We start from the raw sequence: 18,148 nt of genomic DNA, 5'->3' as shown, positions 1-18,148 counted from the left end.
CTATCTCCGCCTCCCTTCCAAGGCTGCTTGGTGTGTGATAGTCTGGAACAAAAGGGCAAGGAACGCCTCTGCTTATAAAATGAGCAGAAACGCCAGGGACCTGAAGGATCATCTCCAGGCAAGTCTTCCCTGGCCACCGGATCATGGGTCATGCCCCCGCCACGCCCTGGACAGCCTCTGCCTAAGGAATCACATTGGAATGGTCTGGTTTGGGGTGCACTACTAGCCTGGGTGCTCTCTGATGTCAGGGACTGTCTCTTACATTCATCTGCCATTCATGCAGTAAGTGCTCAATGGATGTGCAAATCAATGCATGCGTTGAGTAATTAATCCTGGGAATTTTGACAGCCATAGTTTGTGGTAATCGAATGATAACAATGACACTGACTGACTGCTTACTCCTGCATCCTAGGCGCTGTGTAGGGCTTTTCACCTGGACTATTTTACTTTCTCCTCATGACAACACTGTATGGAAGATACTTTTTTTTTTTTAACCCCACTGTACATATGAGGAAAGGAAGGTCTTAGAACAGTTAGGGAACTTAATCAAAGTCACATACATGGCTCATGAATATTGAGCTGCACCTTGATCTTACCTGCCTGTAAACTTAGCCACCCTACTGAGTGCTTCTCCGACCAGGAGGGATCTAAGCATGTGTGTGGGGTGTTTGTGGCGGTCAGGGGAGAAGGAAGGAGGAAGTCTGTCTTTTGTGTTTACAGGGAGGGAGGCAGGAGCCTGCATGTCATCGTCACCTACTCCTGGTGTGACTCACAGCCCATCAGCCACCTCACATGGACACAGGAACTTCACACCTTCTTAATCTGCCCCACACGGGGACAGATGGTGTTCGGTCTTGGGAACAGCCTGGAATGCCAAACTGCCCTTTCACCATGAAAAAGGGAGGAAGGGTGAGATGAATCTGTGGAGAATTCTATGTTTGCTGCAACTTAAATTCTCCAACAGCTATTCCCCTTGACCTTACTAATAATCACAGAAATAGAAACAAAAAGAAGATATAAAGAACCACCCACTGCAACCCCCCCCCCCATAGGGGAGGGTTGGTGAAATAGTCTCAAAAATTGTTGCTAAGCGTAAAATTACTGCCCGGCTGGCATAGCTCAATGGTTGAGTATCGACCTATGAACCAGGAGATCATGGTCAGAGCTTATGCCCAGGTTTTGGGCTCAATCCCCAGTGTGGGATGTGCAGGAGGCAGCTGATCGATGATTCTCTTTCATCACTGATGTTTTTATCTCTCCCTTTCCCTTCCTCTCTAAATTAAGTAAAAATATATTTTTAAAAAAGAGTGAAATTACTGTAACCTTTCTAGAGGAAAATTTGGCAGCATCTCTCAAAAATTTAAATATTCAGCCTTTGACTCAGCAATTTAATTTCCAGAATCAGCACAAAAGAAATACTTACAAAATTGTTCAAAAATGACAGATAGATAGGTAGATAGATCGATAGATAGATTTTTATAGAAAAACTGTAAATAATTCACAAGCTCTTTTTAAAACATTAAAAAAGTGTAGACATCTATCAAGGAAAAGCCTTTGCAAATTTCAATTCCTTCAGATACATCCACTATTAATGATTTAGTGTATATTTTGCCAAACTTTTTATGCAAACTTTTTTCTAAAAATGAAATATTTTTATATACTGTACATATAAGTTATATTTTACTTACTTAATATAGTATAGATACTGATTAGCAATTGCTTTTTTTCACTTAACATTTTTTAAGACATCCTGTTATACCAACTTATATGAAACTCATTTATAACTTCACAATATTTTGATTTGGATGTGGAATTATGCATATTTAATGAGTTCCTTCTTTTTTTAATTTTATTGATTTCTGAGAGGAAGGGAGAGGGAGAGAGCGATAGAAACATCAATGATGAGAGAGAATCATTGATGGGCTGCCTCCTGCACACCCCCTACTGAGGATCGAGCCCACATCCCAGGAATCGAACCCTGACCTGATTCATGGGTCGATGCTCAACCACTGAGCCATGCTGGCAGGGGATGAGTTCCTTCTTGAAGGAGATTTAGGTTGAGGAGAGTACACTTTAATAGAGCCAGGTTATAGCTCAAAAGAAATGCCTACATCTACTTATTACTTGGAGATTGTTTATTCATCTCAGAATAATCCAGAGCTCTTCAATTTTTCCTACTGGATTTGGCACAAGGGCCTTATACTTGGCCAGATACCACAAAGTCAAATATCCTATTTAATAAAGAGGCAATATGCAAATTGACCATCACACTGTCACAAATATGGCAGCATTCATAGCCACAAGATGGCAGCGCCCAGTCCCCTTAGCCCTGCCAGAGTCCCCCAGTCCTTTCAGCCCCACCCAGGAGGGGGGGTTGGCAGACACATAGTGTGGTCGAACCCGCCCTCAGGCAGGTCCGGCCGTTCCTTGCTCCTGTTGCCGAAGTCCCACAGTCCTTTCAGCCCAGCCGGGGGAGCTGGGGGGAGTGGCAGGCGCATGGTGTGGCCGGACCCACCCTCAGTCCCCCAGCCACCCAGGACTGGCCCAAGGCACAGGCAAGCCTCGGATGTCGGCTGCCCAGCCGCCCAGGGCTGCCCGAGGCTCAGGTAATCAGGGCCGGCCAAGGCTTGTGCTGCTGGCAGTGGCAGCAACAGAGGTGTGATGGGGGCATCGCCTTCCCCTGATCGCTGGGTCACCTCCCACCCCTGAGGGCTCCTGAAGTGTGAGAGGGGGCAGGCCAGGCTGAGGGACACCCCCTCCAGTGCATGAATTTTCATGCACCGGGCCTCTAGTTCAACATAAGACTATACCATCACTCTCATCACTCTTAGAACCACAAGTCTGTTGTTCTCTATAGAAACCAGCATACACCCTGCCAACCTGAGGCCCATCCTGGCATTTGTCAGCACCTATTCTCTTGTCATTCATATGGTCCATTCTTTCTTCTGTTTGTATCCCTAGCACCCAAACAAGGACAGCAGGTGAGTCAACCCTGTGGCTAGGAACACAGAGCTTCAGGTGAAGTGCAATACCCCGAGGGGGAGGCAGGGCTCTGGAGAGCCTAGCCCAAGGCTTCGAACATCAGTGGAGGGAGCCTGTGGAGTCCTTAACCATACCCTCAGCTGCTATGCTCTTTCATTCTTTTGGCAGTAGGTTGCTGGGAACCAGGGGAGAAACCAATTAGAACCCAGTTTTAAATACTTTTCAATACTAATGAGCCCTACACAAAGAGCTTTTATAAACATTGCCTAACTACATTCGCACTCAATTTTGGGAACCGGGAATTATTAGCCCCCTTTCATAAATGAAGAAGCAGACTCATAATGGACAGAGCTTGTAAGGGTCGGGGCAGGGTTTGACTGAGTTTCTCTAATAGGCTCAGGCTTCCCCGATAGCATTTCTGTTAAACCCCCACTGACTTGTCATCATGGCACCCTCTGCCACTCCATTAAGTTGATAACAACTCCAGCTTTAGAAACCAGGGCATAGAAGCAAACAAAGCCAGCACCCCACCTGGCTGGGGGTGGCTGGGAGCGTGGAAGAACCTGAGGTCTCACAGAGAAGGCTGTCATTCAACACCCTTGCTCCTCGCACACTCCTGTTGGGTGTCGCTGGACTCTGAGGGGACAGGATACTGCTACTGTTCATGGGAAACCAACAAACAAGTCCTGAGACGTTCAGCCACAGCTTTCCTCCCACTCCTCCCGATCTTCAGCACAAACAACAGCCCGCATCCTCACAGCAGAGAAGACGTTTGGTTCACACTTGCAGAGAATTCCATTGTCACTGTCCACTGTGCACTGGGTGGAGTCAGAAAGGCACTGTAACCCCCATCATGCTGTGGGACAAGGACGTCTCGGGGGGTCACTCAAACTGCTACTCTCTACATGATTTTGGTAGTGAAATTTGTCTCCCTCGGGCCTTGAAAGTCTTGACCAAGATCTGGGAGTTGGTTGTAATAGAATGGAACCCAGAGGTTCAAATGAGGTATGTTCAGCTGGAAAAACAAGTGCACCTACGGTTCTATATCATATTCTAACGCAAACATAGAAAAGACAACACGTGTGAGCGACGTGCTAAGCTCTGTAGCTGTGAGCTGTATTTTAATGAGAGGACGCGTCCCTTCAAGATGGTGCCTTGGCTAATTGGACCGGATTCTTCATCTCTGGGGACACGGGGCTATAAATAAAAGCTTCCCATTGATGCATAATGGCTTGTCCGCTCTCCAGCTTGCTCTCCTCCTAACCTCACCCTGCACGAAAGTAGCACCACATCAGTCAGCCGCCCACTGGCCCATGAAGGGAGACAGGCGAGGGCCCCGCACAAAAGCCCCACAGAAAGATGTCGGGTCACATCGCCATCGCCAGTGCACTCAGGTGAAATAACAAGCCGCATGTCCTTTTCCCCTCTCGCGCTTGAATGTAAAAACAGACCAATACCTTGCACGTACTGTGCTGAGTTTCCTAGACAGGCATATAGTATGACTGTCTGTAACTTTCCATGGGCCTCCTCGGGTTACCATACATATTCACACACATACCAGCATTTGAAGAAAGGAAAATGGAAAGGGGTGGTGCTTGGTGATTATTTTTAATTGAATTCATCTGGGAACTTTAAATGCTGGAAATTTAGCCCCTCTTTGAAGTAATTGAAGATTGGGACAGCATATGATTTTTGTCCTTTTGAAAGGCAAATCTCCCTTTTCCATTTAAGAGGAAGTTTCTTCAGGGTGTAATGCATTTCAGGGCCAACTGCAGAAATCATTAAGTTATAAAACTATTGGGTGGGACAGTGGTGATAATATTGACCCTTCGCACTCCTTTGAAGGCAGTCTCGTGTTTACAGCTTCCTCCTCGAGACAGGATCTTCGTGTCTCTGCAAAGTTGATGCTGAGCCCCTGCTCAGTTGTGTTAGGACCACGGGGACCCAGGAACCAGAGAGCAGCTGAATGGAAAAATGCTGTGGGCATCTGAAACTAGATCTTGCTTCTCTGACTTTCAGCAAGCCACTCTGGCAATGAATGAGGCTCTGTGGTACAGATGTCGCTGTGTCTGAACATGACATCCTGGTCACAGGCGGCTTGAAAAGTCTCCGGTCTATTCTCTGAAGACCCATGGGGTTCTCCAGAAACTGGCCAGTCAAAATCAGCGGCCCAGGTCTCCCTGCTGGCCAATCAAATTGGAATTTATTCTCGTAGAGAAACTCAGTGAGTTAATATGCCAAGGGCTTGAGCCCAAATATAGAAACACTTGGTGAGTCTCTACCTGCTGGGTTTTGGGGACCTATCTCTCCCTGCCAACCTCCTGCGCCCTCAGGACCACAGGGGCTCCAATCACGCACTGCACGAGGGTGCTGCACAAATGTCAGCATCACACGGTGGACATAGGAGATGGCATACAAAGGTGCAGAGATTCTGGGCCCCCCCAGCTGAGCCTGAAGTAAGGACACATGGACGCACAAAGCCATGCACACTCGGGAAAGCTACCACAAACTCACTGGGTGCAGCACACACGTGCAGGCTCTCTACCCAAGCACGCTCTTTGCATCTTTGAGATCTTGTCTCTCACCTGCTCACCGTGATCAGAGCCTCGGTTCCCCCACCACAGGGCTCAAAACCTGACATAGTCATCTCCCTTGGGGGGCGCAGGGGAGAGCATGGGAGGGATCTGAAATTTGCAGGTCACAGTGCACCTGGGTCTCCAGCAGGTGCCGATGTGCTCATAGCCAGGGCGGCTGCCCTCCGGGCTCTGGGGAGCTCCCTGGAGCCAACCTCTATCATATGTGCCTTTTTTTTTTTTTTTTTAACTTGAGGACAATGCTTTTTTTTCTAATTCACAGCCCCATGAGTTCTGTTTCCCTGCCCCTTCCATTCCATGGCTTCTGCACAGGCCCTCCTTCCCTCATGGGGCCCCCCACGGAGACTTAAATCTGGAATATCCTAAAGCTTTTCCCTCCACACCCTACAGCTGTTTGTTTTTTGTTTGGCTTCCCTCTCTCTCTTCCCAACTTTGAAAACTGGACTCTCTTCCCTCCTGACCTTAGTGCATCCTGTCTTGTTTCTAAGACTTCCGTCCTCTCTGAGTCGGGAGAGCTGGTGAAAATCACTGCCTCGCTTGAAGCTGGGGAAACCGAGGTGACCCAGCTTGTAAGTGACAAAGTCATGCTTCTGGGCTTCACTGCCGGAGTTCCTTTCATTTCACCACACAGCTTGCCCCCACCTCAATCCCCAGGTGCCTTGAATGGTGGGTCACTGGCACCAACTAGACTCCCCTCCCCCAAACCCCAGCCTGCAGTACGTGTCTGAGCTCTGTGCCAAAATCAAAGAAGAACCCATCGACAAAAACCATGTCAACACCACCTCCCTAACTATTACAAATATACCAGTTCTCTCCTGGGGATAAGGCCAAAAGAGGCAGGGAAAATCCTTGATCCCCTGGAAGGCCAGGAATGCGTTGAGCACCTCAAAAGGGGAAATCTCAAAGTCTGGAAGTGTGCATAAGGCACCTGGGGACAGAGACGCTGGTCCTTGCGGTCTCCGCAAAGGGGGCGTACTTTTACTGTGGCCCATGTCCCCAGGCAGTTGCCTTGTCCGTGCCTCATCAGGCATCTGCATCTTAAGCCAGCCACTTCTCTGAGAAGGTAACTGCAGGCGAGTCACCGTTGGGCTGGGAGTCTGAAGACCAGTGACTCCGACTGGGTCTTCCTTTTGTGAAATGATGCCCCTTCCAACTGCAGGACCCTATAATGCTATTAAAAATGCCTTTGGACTAAACAACAGGCACCTCAGTAGCAGGCATATCACAAGGGGCCAGAGCATGAAGCCTGGAGTGGGAGGACACCCTTTTCCCTTTAGGCCACTGGGTTCCACGTAAGGTTTTCTTGCCCTTAAACTGCCTGGTCAGGGCTGACATTATACAAGGCAGGGGCCAGGCCACAGGCTTTAGGGCATTCCACGCTCCATGCCCCAGGTCTTACGAATCCCCCAGGTCTCTAATCAATGCACCCGCTACTTCCTTATTCCCCTTTCAAGGCTGAGATGGAGCCATCAAATGACAACTGAATTTAATTTCTCTGTTATTTCTGATGCAAAGTGCAGGAATGTAGAGCCTGTTACCAGAATGCATAGGTCTGGTCAGGAATTAGATGATCTTGGCCAAAATGAGGCAGGAAAAGTGCCTGAAAGTCAGCTCCCTCCTGCCCAGGCTCTGAAGCCTGGGTCACCTTTGAGGTACACCAAGATGCGTGTGCCTTGGGGTGTGAGCGCAGGGGAGACGACAACTCACGTGGTTCCTTCTGCCTCCATCCTCTCCCACAGACGTGATCACTGTCTCTGAAAAGACCGTTTGTACAGTCTGGTTGGTGGTGATCTACAATAGAACAGGCACAGTGAGTGTGAAATAGAAGGAACTCTGGGCAAATTCCACAACTTCTTTTCCTTCTATTTTCTGAAGCGGGGCATCCAGCCAAGCAGACAGACTGCCCCTCCCCCTTTCCTTCCCTCCAGATGAGCAGCCTCTCCTCTGAGCAGTGACCATCAGTGTCACAGAGTCTGCCTCACAGGGCTGCTCTGTGGAGGGATGAGGTGGTCTGTGTAAAACACTCAACACAGAGCCTGTCACCCAGCACATATTCAGTGTTCCCTATTTTTATTGTTCTTGGGGCTCATCACTTGAAACTCAAGGTAGACTTTCTTTTCAACGGCTACAGGTCTGGGTGTCTAATTGAACGTCTTTCATGAGAAGCAAGCAGGTTTTAGCTACAGCTGCCCTGCTCCTGATTCAGATGAACTGTCTTTATTTTATCAAGAAGTACTTAAGCCCAGCCAGCGTGGCTCAGTGGTTAAGCATCGACCTATGAACCAGGAGGTCACGGTTCGATTCCTGGTCATAGCACATGCTGGGTTTCGGGCTTGATACCCGGTGTGGGTTGTGCCAGAGGGCAGCCAATCTATGATTCTCTCTCATCATTGATGTTTCTATCTCTCTCTCCCTCTCCCTTCCTCTCTAAAATCAATATAATAATAATAATTATATATATATATATATATATATATATATATATATATATATATATATATATATATAGTACTGAAACTTAGCTCAATGAAGAACACACTCAGGTCAAGAAAGGCACCCCAGGATTAATGGAGGCATCCTTCAGATCAGTGGGGTGGCTCTCAGATCAAGATAGGGGGCAGTAAATCAATAAAGCCCACACTCAGATCAATGCAGGCAGCACTCAGATCAACTGAATTAGAGTCTCTGGAGGTGGGCCTTATGCATCACTAGTTCGTAAAGCTCCCAGGTGATTCCATGTGCAGCCACGTGTGAGACTGAGAGCAAAGCTCCGGAGAGCTCTAAAAACTATCCAGTATCAGTGATATCAAACCTCTGAGGATTGGGCTGGGGTTGTGACAGGCTCCCAGGTAATCCTGATGCACTACCTAAGAATTTAAAACTAGTAGTATATACCTTGCCCTACAGAGGATTATAGTAAACTAGAGGCCTGGTGCACAAATTCGTGCACAGGTGGGGTCCCTCGGCCTGGCCAGCAATCGGGGCCGATAGGGGCCGCAGGAGGTTGGCCGGCAGGGGAAGAGGCTGTGGGGGATTGGTCAGCTGCAGGAGGTTGGCTGTGGGAGCGCACTGACCACCAGGGGGCAACTCCTGCATTGAGCGTCTGCCCCCTGATGGCCAATGCACGTCATAGTGACTGGTTGACTGGTTGACTGGTCGTTCAGTCAGTCGGTTGCTTAGGCTTTTATATATATAGATTAGGGGAAAAGATGACATATGTGTGAAACTATTAAGGAGAAGTCCAAAAAAGTCCATGTTTGCGTACCAAAAAAATGAATAAAAGACAAGGAATGATAAGAAAATTAAGTACTAAATATTTAATAAGTAAAAATAATTTGTATTTTTGGCTTATGTATCAAATATGTAAAGAAAACCTTAGTGCTCGGATGGGTCTGGGCACTATAGAAAGGAGAAGACGCTGGCCAGGACCGCCCGTACCTTGTGAATTTCTCGGTGCACATGGATGGTGGTATTGCCAACCTTGGTTTCCGTGTTGGTCTCATTGTGATAGCTGGGAGGTAAGTTTGCCAGGTTCACTTCTGACGACGTTTTAGCAGCAGCTTCTTCTGCCTCCATCTATTAAATCAATGGATTAAATGAGCAATTTTTTCCCCCCTCTAGAGACAAGTCAGAGTTGATTAGGGAAAGAGATCCATGGAGATGCAGAGTACAGCATAGGAAACAGTCAATAATATGTACATGCTGATATTCCTATTTCATTAATGTGGTCAGGGAGGGTCAGGACTTTAAATAATTTAAAGGCATTCTGATAGTTAATAATATTGTAATAACCATGCCTGGTGCCAGGTGGGTACTGGAAATATCAAGGGGGTCACTCTGTAAAGTATATGATTATCTAACCACTATGCTGTACACCTGAAACTAATACAAACTAGAATTGATTGTAAACTGTAATTGAAAGAAACTTTTTTAAGGAAAAATGAACCACTTCTCTTTTCCTCTTTGCAGTTACAAATAATGGTAATAGTGATAGGAATCTTTAGTTATAGCCATAAATCTCACAACCTCCCCTTGAGGTGGGTGTTATGTTCCCATTTTATAAATGGGGCAGCTGAGGCTCAGGGAGACTAGATAACTTCCCAGGACTCTAAGTGAAGGGCAGAGCTGGGATCTGAGCATGCTCCCATTGAACAGTGTTGGTCCCTGTACAAATTCTGCTGGTGCACTGCCCATCTCCCCATGGCCCAAGCCAGAGGTCACCTGCATTCAAGTCTCTTGCATGCCAACAACCAACTCTGTCTCTCTTTGAGGGTACCCTCTTGTTGCTGAAGCGTGCTCAGTCTGCAGGACCCCAAGTGCTGGTGGGTTAGCACCAGGAACAATCCTCAACCAGTGAGGGACAGAGTAAGTACTCCAGCCCCACGCCCCTCAATGGGACAGTCTCTCTCCAAGGACCCCAGTGGGATTGAGCCCTTGTCGCCCCTAACAGTGACCTGCTCATTAGCACAGTCTTCATTGCTTTTCTTCTCTTCCATCTCACTTTCCCACTTCCTCCTAGGGATCACTTCCAAAATAAATTATTTGCTTCCAAACCTTTGTTGCAAGGTCTGCTGGTGGTGGTGGTAGAGGGCCCAAACTAAGGCAGCCCCTTGCCCCCTGCAGGCAGGGCTGCAGCTCTGTCTCCTTCCCCACTCCAGCTCTTGCGTACGAGAGGGCCCTTAGTAGGGGGTCAGTTGACCCACATCTGCACTCAATTCCCCTTCCAGATCATCACTCTACCCCAGCCCTGATGAGTGGGCAGTTGACAATATGACCCATTCACAGCTGACTGGACTCAAAGGGAGGCCACATCATGGAATAGTTGGGCCAACCAGATACTCTCTCGAGGAAATAAAAAGGAGAGACTCAAGGAGAAGTTCTACTCGGTGGTTGGCAATTTTCCAACTGCTATCTTTGACTCTGGGCTATTTTCATTCCTTAAAACTAAGCCTCAAAAGATTTCCCTTTAAAAAATATTGCTGTTCTCTATCTCCTTAGGTACTCAATGAGGCCCTTCTTTTCCCTCCTCTTCCAATCAGATTTACTGAGCTGGGGTGGATGCGGGAAAAGAATTTCCATGTTTCAAAAACACTGCACTACAAGTGTGAAGGAATTCTGATAGGCACAAAGGCTCGAATAATCAAATGAGGACTTGGTTATGACTGCTGAGTTTGACCCTGGGACCAATGCTGAGATGCTTAAAGTTGAGTACTGGCTGCATCATCATCATCATCATCATCATCATCATCATCATCGTCATCACTATCTCAATGGCCTCCATGTCTGGGCATCAGCTGTGTGGGTGCCCACACAGATACCTACCATGTCCCCTTCAATATGCACAGCGAGCCTATGAAGTAGGTGTTATCACCCTCGTTTTGCAGATGAAGAAAACAAAGGTTGAGAGAGGTGAAGGGTGTTATCACCCTCGTTTTGCAGATGAAGAAAACAAAGGTTGAGAGAGGTGAAGGGATCTGCCTCGGGTCATCACACTAGTAGTAAGCGGCAAAGCTCGGCTTGGAACTCAGGTCAGTCTGATGCAAACTGTGTGCTTTCCCAGTACATGATTCTGCCCAGGTGGCTGATGCTTTTACTGGGGAAATAGGGGAGCCCCACACACACCAGTTTGAAGGTCATTAAGATGGTCTCTAGAAGCAAGTCAGGGCCTCAAAGAGAAGAGAAGAAAGGCTCCAGGAGCAGGAGGAGCATGACTGGGCTGGTCTCAGAAATGGGTAGGATTTGGACACAGAGGAACCTAAAGATGGCAGAGCTGCGGCAGCCTGGAAAGAAGGGTGTGTGTTGAGGGCTAGAGCAGGGGGTCCATGCTGGGCACAGGAGAAAAGAGTGGATAATGAAGTGGAGAGGGTTTGACAGGAAGATCCAGGGGACAGTTCTAAAGCAGCGGGTGTTGTCCTGTCTCACCTTATATTAGAACTTCCGTGGTGGAACCTCAGATATCAATGAGCTTGTTGATGATTTTGCGTTATTCCCTCCCTCCCACTTGCTCCTCTGCTCCAGGCAATAATGGGGAGTTGCAGGAAGTTTGGATGACTAGTTGGGAAATTACATGGAGTCCACAGAAGGAAGAGAAGAATCCACTCAGGGACTGCTTAGAAACAGGTCTAGGGTAGGAAGTTATAGCTGGGGAGGGGTCTTCTAGGTGGTAAAGGCTCCAAATACGTCTAGAAGGACGGACCAAGACACTGAGAGCTGGCCACCGGATTAAGCTCAAAGTTGCCTCTAGTAGAAATGCCAGGGTAATGGAGTCAGGTAAGGAGGGCCAAGTCCCCGCTCTGCCACAAAGCAGCTGAGTGACTCTGGACAAGATATCAAATATCCCCTAAACCTCAGCTTTCTTTTTTTTTTAAATATATATTTTTATTGATTTCAGAGAGGAAGGGAGAGGGAGAGAGAGATAGAAACATCAATGATGAGAGAGAAACACTGATAGGCTGCCTCCTGCATGGTCGCTACCGGGGATGAAGCCCACAACCTGGGCATGTGCCCTTGACCAGAATCAAACCCGGGACCCTTCAGTCTGCAAGCCGTTGCTCTATCCACTGAGCAAACCCGGCTATGGCAGCTTTCTCTTTTTTTGTAAATTGAGGGATGATCTTACTTTGCTGAGCAGATCTAAGAATTAGGATCACAAAATCCAAGTGCCTGGTCTGGTATTTGCCATCAAGCAAAGGGGTAATAAATAGCTACTTTCACAATACTGCCCTTTAGGAACGCAGTTTTAGAAGCTTTCCAGGGAATGTTTGGGCAGAAGTGGAGAGAGCAGGTATCTCTCATGTGTTTGAAGAGTTTGTTAACAAATGGAGAAAAACGGAATGAAGATAGGAGATGGGCCCTGGCTGGTGTGTTAAGTGATTAGAGTGTAGGCCCGTGCACTGAAGGGTCTTGAGTTTGATCTCGTTCAAGGGCAGGTACCTGAGTTGCAGGTTGATACACAGTCTCGGTCAGGTCCTGTGCAGGAGGCAATCAATGGATGTGTTTCACATTGATGTTTCTTCCTCTCTCCCCCTCCCTCTGTTACACTCTCTCTAAAGAGTCAATGGGAAAAATATCCTTGGGTGAAGATTAACAACAACAAAGGATAGGAGACAGAATGGACAAAAAAAAAAAAAGGATTTCATTTTTTTGTAAGAGAGAGGCTGGCATGTTTAGTGATAGAAAAGATAGAGCTTGCAAAGTGTAGGAGACTGCAGATGCTATAGAGGCAATTCCCCACAAGGAGACGGAATGTTTTCATATTTTTTAAATTCTCATGGGAATCCGAATCCTCCAGCTTGGTTTTCAAATAATTGACAAGTTACCAAGTCTAGAGTTTGCTTTGGGCTGAGCAGATAGTCTTTTCATAAAACCGCTCTCTCAACCAGTGGTTATTTCAACAGAATGAGCTAACAGTTCTTTAATGGCACCACAAACTAAAAGTACAGTTTACAATGGAAATTTCAACCACAACTATTACGGCCACTAGCAAGGAAAACTTAGGCCTGAAGCAATAGGACTTGTTTCATAGAGGAGGAATGTGAACGTTATTTAAAATGGCATTTATGGTTGTTTGAATCTGTGTGTCTGTTAAAAGGGTACAGAAGGAAAAACTGGAGAGGGAAATCCAGGTTTGGTATTGGGTCCTTCCTAGGAACATTCTAAAATATGCCAGTTATAGATGAGGCAGTGAGAGTGTGGGGGTAGGAGGTGGGGTAGTTTTATCCTCAAAATACATGTATCAGTAATATATAGGATAATAAAACAGAAAAATAGGAACGGCCTGGCTTAACCCATTTGAAGATTTGACTCCCCCAATAATGATATAAAGAGTAGAGTTAGCTTCATCTCCCTCCTCCCCCACTTGGAGAAATCAACAGCTTGAGTCAGCTGGAGTATTTAAAATGGCAGGAAATTCTCAGCAGATTCATGATGCAACTACGTAAACAGTTAATACATCTGGCCCATCCTTTGGATTCTTACCCTGGACAACAAGTAAACAGCAACTGTTCTGTGTTTATGTGATGTAAGAGACCTTCGGGCAGTCTCTTTAAAAATCAATTAACATCAACAGCCACAATTTATTGAGACTCTATTATATATTGGCCATGGTGGTTCTTTATTTTTATTCATACTAGTACTATTAATATGATTATAACAAAAGCCATTATTTACTGATAATGAACAATCTTCCTTAATCCTTACAACAACCTCATCAGGACTGACACATTATACCAATTATACCTTTTTAAAAAATATATTTTTATTGATTTCAGAGAGGAAGGGAGAGAAAGATAGAAACACCAATGATGAGAGATAATCATTGATTGGCTGCCTCCTGAACACCCCCTACTGGGGATTGAGCCCACAACCTGGGCATATGCCCTGACTGGGAATCTAACCAGACCTCCTGGTTCATAGGTCAATACTCAATCACTGAGCCACACTGGTTGGGCCAATTATACTTAAACCCATTTTATATGGTCAGATAACTTCCTTTACTGCATCCTCTCATTTAAGTCTCTCCTTTATCCTAAGGGGGGACATTTCCTCCATTCAGAGCCTGGATGCCGTCACTAGGAAGTGGCAGAGCTGGAGTCGAGTAAAGGCAGGTTGGTCCCCACGGCCTGTTCTCCTGACACCAGGTGTTCAACCTCTCTCTCAACCTGTCCCCACTGCTAGTGAGGACACTCTTTAGGAAACAACCATTGAGTCAGGTAGCAGTGGCAGCCAATGTCTCTCCTGGTGGCAAACTTCAGTTAGCCCATCTGCACAAGTCAAACAGAGCCACGTCCAGAGGGAGGAAGCTGGCGTGCAGGCAGAGCCAACGTGGACAATCCCCATAGAGTGGATCCTGCCATTAAGGTCCCACTGGGCCCCAAACTGCTCTGATCAATGAAGAGCCTGAAGACACCCTGTTGATCCCCCATCTCCTCAGGAGCTACCATTGGAGGACCACGCTGCACAGACAGGTTCACATTGAATAAAGACATTGATGACCTAGTCCAGTGGTCGGCAAACTCATTAGTCACCAGAGCCAAATATCAACAGTACAACGATTAAAATTTCTTTTGAGAGCCAAATTTTTTAAACTTAAACTTCTTCTAACGCCACTTCTTCAAAATAGTCTCGCCCAGGCTGTGGTATTTTGTGGAAGAGCCACACTCAAGGGACCAAAGAGCCTCGGTTTGCCAACCACTGACCTAGTCAGTTTCACTGAGGATCCATGTGCAGGAGGGAAAGTTCTAGAATCCAGAGAAGGAAACCAGAAGGATCACAAGCTCGATTTAATTTGAAGGTGCAGCCTTGGGAGACAGTGGGGCCTCGGTGACTCCCCTCCCTCTTTAATTGTTCCCTGTCATGATTCTTGTGCTTTCACAGGAAACAGAAGGTCCATGAGTTTAGGAATGCCGTGAATGTTCAGGTACTGATGCCTGTGCAACTGCCCCCCAACCCAGTGTTCCCCTCCATGAAAACTCCAGGTTGACTGTTATGGAAGGAAGGGGATAGATCCCCTAACTACCCAGGGCTGGGGGGAGAAAGCAACTTCTCCTGACGGATCAGAGCCAGCACCGGAGGCTTTGCCCAAATGGATGTGAAGACACCTGACCCATCAGCCTGGACATCTGGTCTGTTGCTAATTCCTTCCCTCCAAAGACAGGCTGCAGCCGGAGCTGGGCCGGACAACAGTGACTGTGCCCACCCACAACCCAGGAACCAGGGATCGCTCCCCACACCTGAGCCGGGAGAGTTGGGCCCGCTGCACCTCCTGGCCTGGCAGCCCTGGCAATATGGTGTCCCCACCACAGAGGATGCCATCCCTAGTGTTTGGATCTGGGAGGGGATGGAAGGAAGAAGCCAGGCAGTTTTGCCTAGGTACCTGATATCGGATACTAACAACTGCTACACATTATATGCCAGGTGCCCACCCAGGTCCTGGCATTTAATTACCTCAGGAAACTGAGGTACAGCATATTAAGGGATTTGTCCAATGTCACCCTGCTAGTGAGAGGCAGAAGAGGACCTGGAGCCCAGGACTGACTCCAAAACACGCTTGGGGTGGAGGGGGGTTACTTTTCTCATTCCCTCTCCTCCTCCTACCACCACCCTCTGGTAAGTCACACTGCTGGGCTCAGGATTCCAATTTCCCTTCTCTGACCCCATGGCATTGGGGGAAGCCCAGACAGACGACTAGCAAAGCTCAGGCTCCTGGTCCCCACATAGCACCCTCGCTGTGTCTCGGGAAGATGACACAAGCTCAAAGCCAATGGACAAGCTAGAACCTGAGCTGCCTGCAGCTTCCTCGGCCTCTCAGCATAACCGCGACGACTTTGGAATACCAGGGGCCTGGCAAACCCCCCCCCCCCCCCCGCCCCCGTTATAACAGGGGGAGGGGCAGCCTGCCGACAGGTGGGTGGGTCCGGCCGGAGGCTCCCCTGCACAGGCTCAGATTCCGGTCTTCTGGCAGAAAGGCGAACAAGGTGGGAGTTGGGATCACCCCGAGCTGCCTCCAGATTACTCCGAATCTGCCGCCGGCCCTTCCCAGCCCCTTGGCGGAACCGAGGAGCCTGGCTAGCGCTCCGAGCCTGCTTCCTCCCGCCACCCAGTCTCCCCAGTCCCGAGTCCTGCGCTTCCCAGAGCCCTCCGGGCGCACCCACCTCCTCCACCGCGCTGCGCAGTTTGTGCTGCGTGTCCTCCATCAGTTCCTCCACCTCGCGGAACATCTCGTTGAGGGTGGCCTCCTCCTGCGGGTAGCTTAGAGCCGGGCCAGGCTCCACCGGAGCCGAAGTCGCGGTCGGAGCCGGCAAGGGGGCTGTGGGGATCGCTGCCAGCAGCAGGCACAGCAGGGTGCCCCAGGGCCGCCCCATCTCCACTCTGCGCCCAGCGCCGCTGCCTCCGCCTGTGTCCAGGAACCGCTGTCAGAGTGCGCCCACCCCCTCGCCAGCCTCCCCGCCCCGCCCCACAGCCCCCTGAGTCCCGGCCCGCCCCGGTGCTCCTGTTCCCCGCCCTCCTCCCCCCCAGGAACGAAACAGAATCCCCCGGGACGCAGCTCCCTCGGAACCAGACGCAAACCCCGAATCCAGCCCAGCGCTCCAGCGCGCTGATCCCCTCCGTTTTCCTACCTCCATTCTCACGCACAGGCTGCGCTCTGCCCCCGCCCCGAGTGACGGCCCCCTCCCCGAGCATCAGAACCCGGGTCCCTAGGCTAACAGCCCCCCAGCTCACCCCACCTCCTGGGTTCAGCGGGCTCGAGCCCTGCCCTCTCCTAGATCAAGTCAGAGCGCAGCTCTAGTGCGGACACCGCAACCCTACCCCAGTCCCATTTAGGTGGTCAGAGCGCAACTCCCCTCTGGGTCGAACCCGAGTCCAGCGCCCGGCCTCTCTCCCACCCAGGCGAGCCAAGCAAAGCCATCCCCATCCTCGCCGCTGCCCCGCACCCACCCGACTGGACAGAGCTGTGCTCGGGACTGGACCTGCCAGGCCTCGCCGGAGGCCGCCGCGGGGCTGCGGGAGCTGGAGCGGCGCGGTGGGCGGGCCCGGGTGCGGGAGCGCGGTGGGGATGCCGCAGCGCCGGTACCGAGGGAGCCCCAAGCGCCCCGCCCGCCCGCCCGCCAGGCCCCGCCCCCGGGGCGGGGCCGCGCCCAGCACGTCGCCATTGGCCCGAGAGGCGCCGGCGACCTCTTGCCCCAGGCCGGCCTCCTCTGCCTCCGCGGTCCACGCTGTAGGAAGCCGTCGCCTTCCCGGAATCCCAGGGGCCCGCGGCATCCCAGTCCATTGTCCTCTCTGGCTTGATTCTTGCAGCAGCGTACTGAAGGGGCGCGGGGAAGAGGTTGTTCCTGCGTCTCACCTGGCCCCCTCCCAGCCATCCTCCACTCAGCAGGTAGCCCTGCAGGATGAAATCGCAGCCCCTCAGTTTGGTGTTCAAGGCCCAGCAAAGGCTGACCTTTATCAGTCTGCCATGGTTGATTCCCTACTCCAGCCAAGAAAGCCCACTTGTAGCTCCCGGAATAGGTCAGGAGAGTGTCAGCAGGATGGCAGAGTGGTTAATACCAGGCAGCCGCAGCCAGGCTGCCCCGTGAATCCCAGCTCTGCTCTTTAAGACCTCCTCTACCTGGCCAAGTCACCAGGTCTGTCTGCGCTCTGGTGCGCACCAATGTAAGATGGACGTTATAGCTGTAAGTGTTAACTTACATGGTTAACAAGCATGATGCGTGTGGGAATTGTGCGGCCGCTGTGGGTTGTGTGTTAGCTGTCATAATGGGAACAGAACTGACTTATTCACAGCAGTCTCCCCAGGACCTAGAACAGGTGGCAATCACGTTTTTTCTTTTTCTTTTTTCTTTTTTTTTTTTTTATTATATGAGTGCCTAGAACAGGGATTACTCACACTTTTTAAAAATAAACAAGTGTTTTATGTGTCAAACCTCCTCCTATTTCTTCCTATTACTCTTTCCATCTGGACATTGCCCAAGCACCAAGTTCTTCCCCACTGCAGCCCTGCCTTGCCATGATCTACCTGGTCACTGGCCCATTTCCCCTGCTCCCTCTACCCCCACCCCCAGGAACCAGGAGCTTGC

The 18,148-nt window shown here is 49.5% G+C and overlaps 1 protein-coding gene across 2 annotated transcripts in view; it reads right to left on the bottom strand.

Annotated features, from left to right (window-relative positions):
* The window catches only part of DKK3 (dickkopf WNT signaling pathway inhibitor 3), a 43,376-nt gene extending 26,223 nt beyond the window's left edge, over positions 1-17,153 (bottom strand). Inside the window, exons 1-4 of one of the 2 annotated variants that reach the window (XM_079788995.1) lie at positions 17,013-17,153; positions 16,229-16,470; positions 9,015-9,152; positions 7,284-7,367 (exon numbers count right to left, since the gene is read on the bottom strand). In XM_079788995.1, the coding sequence (XP_079645121.1) occupies positions 7,284-7,367; positions 9,015-9,152; positions 16,229-16,438 (432 nt within the window). In that variant the 5' untranslated portion in view covers positions 16,439-16,470; positions 17,013-17,153. The remainder of the gene's footprint in view (positions 1-7,283; positions 7,368-9,014; positions 9,153-16,228; positions 16,471-17,012) is intronic. The other variant, XM_079788996.1, reaches the window with a different exon arrangement.
* Positions 17,154-18,148: the final 995 nt, after the last annotated feature.

Source organism: Cnephaeus nilssonii (assembly GCF_951640355.1).
Source record: "Cnephaeus nilssonii genome assembly, chromosome: 13".
Taxonomy (NCBI): Eukaryota; Metazoa; Chordata; class Mammalia; order Chiroptera; family Vespertilionidae; genus Cnephaeus; species Cnephaeus nilssonii.
Note: the sequence above shows the minus strand (reverse complement) of the source record. Positions and strands in the feature narration are given on the sequence as shown.